General features: G+C 48.8%; 2 protein-coding genes across 3 annotated transcripts; both read left to right on the plus strand.

Moving 5' to 3' along the window:
• The first annotated feature begins 39 nt into the window (after positions 1 to 39).
• ndufv1 (NADH:ubiquinone oxidoreductase core subunit V1) lies at positions 40 to 4,376 on the plus strand. The gene is made up of 11 exons (XM_058046394.2): positions 40 to 92; positions 999 to 1,126; positions 1,204 to 1,286; positions 1,356 to 1,526; positions 1,591 to 1,774; positions 2,324 to 2,513; positions 2,588 to 2,800; positions 3,038 to 3,204; positions 3,275 to 3,356; positions 3,439 to 3,584; positions 4,173 to 4,376. Exons 2-11 carry the CDS (start codon positions 1,022 to 1,024, stop codon positions 4,254 to 4,256), a joined length of 1,425 nt encoding a protein of 474 aa, XP_057902377.2. The 5' UTR covers positions 40 to 92; positions 999 to 1,021; the 3' UTR covers positions 4,257 to 4,376.
• Positions 4,377 to 4,821: 445 nt separating this feature from the next.
• On the plus strand, positions 4,822 to 7,623 carry LOC131101360 (uncharacterized). Of its 2 annotated transcripts, none has more exons than XM_058046397.2 (4): positions 4,822 to 4,972; positions 5,978 to 6,261; positions 6,344 to 6,484; positions 6,559 to 7,623. In XM_058046397.2, exons 2-4 carry the CDS (start codon positions 5,980 to 5,982, stop codon positions 7,000 to 7,002), a joined length of 867 nt encoding a protein of 288 aa, XP_057902380.2. In that variant the 5' UTR covers positions 4,822 to 4,972; positions 5,978 to 5,979; the 3' UTR covers positions 7,003 to 7,623. The 2 variants fall into 2 exon arrangements, with proteins under 2 accessions (XP_057902380.2, XP_057902381.2); XM_058046398.2 differs by having other exon boundaries at positions 4,847 to 4,972; positions 5,941 to 6,261.
• Positions 7,624 to 7,976: the final 353 nt, after the last annotated feature.

The following is a 7,976-nucleotide window of genomic DNA, read 5'->3' on the forward strand; positions in this document are numbered from 1 at the left end:
ATGTTATATATGAGTATGATAAATGACTCTTTCCGGTTGTCTGCCAATACTTCCGGTTTGGAAGTTCAGAAATTTGGGACTACAAGCAGCAGGTAATGTCGATTGTTTACATATTCATGGGTTAAATTAATCAATGTTATGGGGCCGTATATATATATATATATATACATTATATATATTAGATCTTGATATTCGCGTGTAGCGTCATGAATTTCTGTCTTTGCTCGTATGGCGGGACAAGGTGAGCGTTTAGCATCACAGCTAGCATGACAGGCTAAGGCTAGCGTTAGCTTTGGTGGCTAGCGTGGAGGTCACAGCTGAATAATATATTTAACCTCATAACTAAGGAGCCAAGAACAACTTGGAGACTTTGGATATATGTTTGTCCTTTGAATGAAGCCAAATTAGCGTTACTTCACCTTGAGCTGTCCCGCTACTGCTGTTACGTGTGTCATTATGTCACAAGTTACACAAGTTGCCGAATACTTGATAGCAAACACAATTCGTCCAAACACGCCGCTATGACTTCTTCATGCCTGCCGAGTTAAGGCAGCAGGGATGTGTGGAGGGAAAAGGACGTTTTGTGCTATTATATCTTCATCCAATGTAATAGTAATAGTAGTAACAGTAATAGTAAGAATAGACCGCATTAGGGCCACTCCTAGTTGTTTACATCCCATGCAATAGCTGCATTGAAAATAATAAGCCTATATACAAATCAGAGATAATAATAATAATGCGTATAGACTGTGTAGTTATTGAGCAATCGATGATGCAATGAAAACAAGATAAACTACTGTTTCATTTCTGTTTGGACATTTTCATCACTTTGTAAAACTTGTACAATATATTCAATTTACTTTGTATGTTTTGACAATAAATACAGTTTGAGTGCAACCGCATGGACTGAATGCCAACATATTTCATAATATTATGATGACACGTACCATATTATCATGATCAATGTGTTTATTCTTGTATGCGGTTACGTAACGTAGCTACCCAAAGTCCATTTTCGAGGATGCTGTCCCTGTCTCGAGCTGTGGCGAGCGGGGTGGCGCGCGCCCCAGCGACTCTCAGTCAAAGTGGAGTGGCGGCCATCGTCCGATTGAGCAGCACAGCACAGGTAGCGGCTAACGTATACTAGCATGTGACTAACACAGCGCTATTAGATGACTCATATGTTTATGTTTATGTTTCCAGAGCCCTCCTAAAAAAACAACATACGGACCTCTGGCGGATGAGGATAGAATTTTCACCAACCTGTACGGCCGTCATGACTGGAGGTGAGATATTGCTTTAGCTTGTATGGTTTAGCATGTATGCTGTGTGCTGATTGGATGCCGTGACGACAGGTTGAATGGCGCCTTGAAGCGTGGCGACTGGTACAAGACTAAAGAGATCCTCCTGAAGGGAGTGGACTGGATCCTCAATGAGATCAAGGTGTCGGGCCTGCGTGGCAGGGGCGGAGCCGGTTTCCCGACGGGCATGAAGTGGAGCTTCATGAACAAGCCCAGCGACGGCAGGTTAGGACCCCAACCACGCTCACATTGCAGCGCGGGTGGGTAACTGATTCCCGCACATCCTCAGGCCAAAGTATCTGGTGGTGAACGCGGACGAGGGGGAGCCGGGCACGTGCAAGGACAGGGAGATCATGAGGAACGACCCCCACAAGCTGGTGGAGGGCTGCCTGGTTGCTGGGAGGGCCATGGGGGCTCGTGCCGCCTACATCTACATTCGTGGAGAGTTCTACAACGAGTCGTCCAACCTGCAGGTATGATGCTGGCTGCTGGGAATGTCTTGATCCCGTACTGATTTTGGGCTGATGTCAGCAAAAACCAAAAAACAGACCTGCATCTCAAATATCCCATTTTGGCACACTGATACGATCAGCGGATTGCAGACTCCGCCCCAGCACGCCTGTCCAGCAGCGAGCGGATAGATCACATGCGATCACAGCGATTGCTGGCACGCTAACAAAGTAGCATGATCGGGAGCGATGTTGCAGCTGAGTGCAAAACATGTCATGCAACGATTTCCCGTGGTGGCACAGTTTAATACCAGGAACATCATCACGCATTTGAAGCGTTGTCCCGTGGGACACCCCCACATCGTCCAGCATCGTCCCGTTGCTGTGGAAAATGACAGGAGATGCGGATGAATGCCTTTAAACGGTTGCGGCTCGTATTGTTGCAGCCTGCAGCGGCACCGCTGTCCTTCACACTGCGCCGGCACAGGAAAAGCAAAACAATCCTGTTGCCCCCGCCCATGAATGAATGTCTAATGGTTAGAGTCATTTGGGGTATTTTGGTCACGCCTGTAGGTGGCCATCAACGAGGCCTACGCCGCGGGGCTCATCGGCAGGAACGCCTGCGGCTCGGGCTACGACTTCGATGTGTTTGTGATGCGCGGCGCTGGAGCCTACATCTGTGGCGAGGAGACGGCTCTCATCGAGTCGCTGGAGGGCAAGCAGGGGAAGCCCCGCCTCAAGCCCCCGTTTCCAGCAGACGTGGGTGAGTGGAGAAAGTCTGAGTTGTTGATACGAGGCGTTGCCCTCATGGCCTCTCCTCCTGTCGTCGGCGCCAAGGTGTGTTCGGTTGTCCGACCACTGTGGCCAACGTGGAGACCGTGTCCGTGGCGCCCACCATCTGCCGCCGTGGAGGATCCTGGTTTCTGAGTTTCGGACGGGAGAGGAACTCTGGCACCAAGCTTTTTAACATCTCAGGCCATGTCAACCACCCCTGCACCGTGGAAGAAGAGATGTCCATCCCCCTGAAGGATCTCATCGAGAGGCATGCAGGTACGTCCGGCTGCTCCTCTTGTGCTTGGTGTGGAGACTGAAACCAACACACACGTGACCTTGAGGGACACTGGGGGGGCGTGATGTAGCTATGATATGTAGACCGGACCATAGCCTCCTGGCTGATAAGTGGTCACATGGTCTCCAATGCAACTAGCTGGCTGTGAAAGTCACATGTGCGTCATAGAAATGGCCGAATGGTCCCGGTGTGACGCCGATCAACATTTCTGTCGACAGGAGGCGTCCGCGGCGGCTGGGACAACCTCCTGGCCGTCATCCCCGGCGGTTCCTCCACACCCCTCATTCCCAAGAAAGTGTGCGAAGAGGTTCTGATGGACTTTGACGGCCTGGTCCAGGCTCAGACCGGCCTGGGCACGGCGGCGCTGATCGTCATGGACAAATCCGTATGTCTGTCAGCGTACGTTGGCGCGCCCTCTCAAAGCAACATGCCACCAAGACCTTTGTGTTTTGCAGACTGACATCATCCGAGCCATCGCACGGCTGATCGAGTTCTACAAGCATGAGAGCTGTGGCCAGTGCACGCCCTGCAGAGAAGGTCGGTGCTTTTCATCGGGCGCCTTGTCTACTCATTTCATGTAGCGCTCGCTCATCTTCACCCTTTTGGCTGGCTTGTGAAGGCGTGGACTGGATGAACAAGATGATGTGGCGTTTTGTGAGCGGCGATGCGCGTGCGGCCGAGATCGACATGATCTGGGAGATCAGTAAGCAGATCGAAGGACACACCATCTGCGCCCTGGGAGACGGCGCTGCATGGCCCGTGCAGGTAAACCCCGCCCCCTCCGTCCTCTGACTGACCAGCTTCTTCCCAGCGGACCAGCAGCAGGTCTACCTTCTTACGCCTTTAGGATTTGGGGAAACTACCACAGTCCGGAACATGAGTCGGAATAGCACATACGTTGGTCATATGCACATGTTAGTTAGCGACAGGGACACAAATGGAAAGCTACCTGCTACCTCCCCTACTAGCACTGGACTAGCTAACCTTACACAGGACCGCTTCATATTAACCAACAAACCGCACTTGCCCGTGTTGCGTTGAGCACTCGGAACAAGGAAAGACTGGGTTGCAGAACGGTAAGGGCTGGAGAGCTGCAGAGGAAACCCCCACAAGGGGTGCTGTTACACAAAACATTGGCTTCGCAGTACAGATGAGCAATCATGTGATGGCTCTGTACATGTCCCCATGTCCCCATGTCACCATGTCACCATGTCCCCATGTCCCCATGTCAAGACTTGCATTGAAACAAAACGTATGAGTGGCTGCGTCGTCATGCTGCGCTGAGGTCACAGACAGGTCAGGGACTCCTGAGGGTTCCATACTATTAATTCCTTCTTCTTCTCCTCTCCTCAGGGATTGATCCGGCACTTCAGGCCCGTAATGGAAAGCCGAATTACTGAATACAAGCAGCAGCAGCAGCAGCAGGCAAGCTCTTAAACGGCTGCTTCTCACCACCTGATCCTGATGCTTGTCTATTTAAAAACAAATAATGTGCTTTGTTTTGTTTCCTTGCCTTGTCTGATGTGAAAGTATCAATACAATTCTATCAACTTTAAATTCAACTTGCCGTCTTTTCTTGTAGAATATTGGGGGGGTTGTTGCCTGTTCAGCAAAGGGAGCTGTATAGATTTTCAGATGAGGGATTACGCTAGATATGCTCATACAATACCAGGGATAAAATGCAATATTAAATATTGAGGTTGGCATATATAAATGGGACAGAAGTCCTGGTGTGCGTTTTTTATCACAATATTTTCTGGAGGAATAAACACTCTTGAGACATCACTTGTTTTATGATCAGAAGGAAAACACGTCGCCACCAGACCTGTGAAACACTGCCCTCTAGTGGTCACAACGAGATACAGCACATTAAACGATCTCATGAACCAGTTCGGGTTGGTTGGGCTACTTGGTTAAGTGCTCTCAAGCGACACTACAATATTATTTAAAACCACTAATATCATACAGTTTGAACATAATGGCGTAGAGTGTAGTGGCTATAACCTAACAAAGACGACCAAGAAGATAAACTTTCGCTTCACCTCCGTTTTCGGAAGTCTCGCGTGGTTTGCGCGCGACCGGATTTTCCCGTCCATGGGTCACGTGGTACGGATGAACAACGGTCGACGCCACTGCTGCCACTGCATCTATAGGTACGAAAACCCATATCTTTTAAGTACGAATTACGGATGTTAAATGGTAAATGGTTAAAAAAACATGCTTGCTCTCTGTACCGTTCATTTAAGTTAGACTTAATACGAAGTGTACGGATGTACGTTATCGTTGTTTGTGTGACCGTGGGCGGACTGTCACTGGTGTTCTTTTCTTTCTTATTTACGTGACCAAATGGCCAATATAATGATAAACACAGTCGTACATGAAAACAAAAGCTATATGTCCCAGCCGGTCCGCGATTCTGCAATTGGCTGGCGACCACTTCCGAAGTCTGCTGGGAGAGGCCTTGTCTTACCCGCAACCCCTCATCAGCGTAGTCAAAGATCCTCTATTCGGCAGGAGTGCCCTGCTGTTCCTAAAGACTTTCTGCAGCAGACATGTCCAAAGGACGTGGGTGTGCCTTTACCAGCCCCACCACATTGTAAATAAATACATTTCAATCATTAAAAAAGGTAACCGTTTTTACAAGCTTTAAGTTAATGGACGTTTGCCATCTTAACTGTGTAAACAACAGTGTGCTAAAAATATCTTCCATATGCAGTTGGAATGGCATGGGTGACTACATCTTCCTTCATGGCAATGTGTGCAGAGGCTGACATCCCATTAGAAAAGCTTCCTACCAATCAATACATGTGCTTTACAGGGCGGGACTAGTGTATTTCATGACAAGGTTTAGGCTTTGGAGCTTTGATACAAGACTTGGCTGAATATATGATGATATCCTACATATGCTACAGTCCGTATCGCCCAACCGCACTTCTTAGCGTCGCTACATTGCTTGGTTTGCCGGCCTTTGGTGGAAAAGGTTCAACCGTATTTCTTTCTATTAATCTGCTACAAAGATTTTCGCCAGTCAAGTTTAGTGTTGCACTCGGGCTGGTCTGGTGTCAATCATGGGCCGTGGCAGCTGTCTGGGTAGCCACTGTCATTCCTTCCCGCTGTGCAGTTGTTTCAATTGGACCTATCCATGTGTGACGAAATAGACATGCTGAATATCGAGAAAGTCATTGTGGGCACCAGCAACGTGAGGAAGGCCGCCGGAAACGAGAGGAAGGCCGCCAGCAACGAGAGGAAGACCACCGGCAATGAGAGGAAGGCCGCCGGCAACGAGTCCCACGAGTCCCTGGACACGCCGGATTGTGACACAGCGGTGGACTGTGATAGTCTCTACTGTTCCCGGTGTCTCATCACCTTCACTACCTTCAAGACCAAAACAAACCACATAAGAAGGGTTCACCGGGACCTGTACAGCAAGCTGCTGATGAAGGTAAACCCCAGGCGTCTAAATGGTTTGTTTGTTTTTCATCCGTCTGCAACACAATGGAATCGATTGTTTTGTTTGTGTGCAGGACAATACCGTCTTCGGCTGTTACAAGTGTGACAGGTGTTTTGCTTCACCCGAGGAGCTCAGCGTGCACCACGCCACCCACAGAGTCGATGAGGTCCCCATCTGCTCATCCTGCAAAACGGTGTTTCCCAGCTTCACTGAGGTGCGTGGACCGCCATTACGCTCCCAAAAGACGATCGCCGGCTCGCTAACGTGCCGTATGCGCTTGCGTTGCAGCTGCACAAACACAAGCGCGGCTGCCATGAAGGAGGATGGCACTGTCACGACTGCGGCTCCATGGTCCAGTGCGCCAGCCTCGTGGAGTTTCATGCGCATTGCATCGCCATGCACGACAAGGATGTGACAGACGCCGGCGTGCACCGCTGCACGATATGCCTTCACGGGTTTCACACGCCGGATGCCCTCCTGAGGCACCAAGAGAGGGTCACCAAAGCGGACGCCAGGCCCGCCAGGAAACGTGGCCCGGAAGCAAACACTCGTGAGGACAGCAGGAAGGCCAAGAAAACAGAAGAACGCAAAGCTCCAGCACCGGAGCTGAAGATCCCTTGTTCCGAAGACGATTGCGACCTGGTATTCCCGTCTGTGGATGCCCTGAGGGTGCACAAAAAGAGCCAACATAGTCCATCTCTAGCCTCTCAAAAGCCTTGCAAAAAGCGCTGATGCTGTAAGACAACACCTACGTTTGTATTTGTACACTCATTCCAGAGGTCACTAATGGACCCTACATCCTCGCCTCTCTGGGGTCCACCTGCTCCTGCCGAAAAACATAACGATATCCACTGTTGACACATGGTTCGCCCCTGCCCGTCCCGACCCGTCTGATCAACATTTGCAATAAAAGTGATTGTTGTAATTACTGGATTAAATAGCCATTGTTCATGTGCCACACAATCCAGGTTTAAGCCCTAAATACGCCTCACACACTTAGCAATGCATTTCATGTATGAACGCTGTGTTCAAGGATTGCACAATAACGTGGGAAATTGATGAAACACATGATCAGCAAAGGAAAACAATGTAACAGTGCTGCATGTATTCTGTCGTAGATCTGACCTTAGTTGTCTGTGAAAAAACGGCCTACTTTTGGAGGGGGAAGCCATGGCACCAAAAAAGTGCAAATTTGTGTTTTCATGAATGTGCTGGGATCCGCTCTAAAGGTATTTTTAAAACGTGGGGTTCTTGTGTACCGCCAGCGGTACTCCTACCACACTTTGAGAATATGTAGATTTCTATTATTGGACTATTCTCTTCAAAATAAACAACATTGTGCAATTAACAACACGTGTGTGCATACATGTATGTGTCTGTTGCGGGGAATTAAAAGTTTTATTTCCTTTTCCTTTTTACTCCAACAGTCAGAGGTTGTTTTCATGCCACAGAAACATCAGCAGGTCAAAGAAAAATTTCATGGAACCGCCTTATGGACTTCCATCCATTTTCCAATAGGGTCGCACAGGTATGCTGGAGCCTATCCCAGTTGAAATTGTAGAATATTTCATTTACAAATCTAATATCTGACTGATATCTAGAATACTGTACATTCAGAGTCAATAAGATCTTCCTGTGTCTTCTCCGTACTTGAATGGTGCAAACAAAACCACGTGATTGGCCTTCATGTCAATTAGGCATGCATA

The sequence above is a fragment of the Doryrhamphus excisus genome, linkage group LG7 (genome assembly GCF_037039965.1).
Source record: "Doryrhamphus excisus strain RoL-2023G ecotype Guam linkage group LG7, RoL_Dexc_Guam_v1.1, whole genome shotgun sequence".
Lineage (NCBI taxonomy): Eukaryota > Metazoa > Chordata > Actinopteri > Syngnathiformes > Syngnathidae > Doryrhamphus > Doryrhamphus excisus.

Excerpts from the sequence above, each read along its gene's own strand:
- LOC131101360 (XM_058046398.2), top strand. The coding sequence starts at position 5,962 with ATGTGTGACGAAATAGACATGCTGAATATCGAGAAAGTCATTGTGGGC. Across the intron at positions 6,262-6,343 it reads ACAGCAAGCTGCTGATGAAG|GACAATACCGTCTTCGGCTG; the intron begins GTAAACCCCAGG and ends GTTTGTGTGCAG. Across the intron at positions 6,485-6,558 it reads TGTTTCCCAGCTTCACTGAG|CTGCACAAACACAAGCGCGG; the intron begins GTGCGTGGACCG and ends CTTGCGTTGCAG.
- ndufv1 (XM_058046394.2), top strand. The coding sequence starts at position 1,022 with ATGCTGTCCCTGTCTCGAGCTGTGGCGAGCGGGGTGGCGCGCGCCCCA. Across the intron at positions 1,287-1,355 it reads TACGGCCGTCATGACTGGAG|GTTGAATGGCGCCTTGAAGC; the intron begins GTGAGATATTGC and ends CCGTGACGACAG. Across the intron at positions 3,357-3,438 it reads GTGCACGCCCTGCAGAGAAG|GCGTGGACTGGATGAACAAG; the intron begins GTCGGTGCTTTT and ends TGGCTTGTGAAG.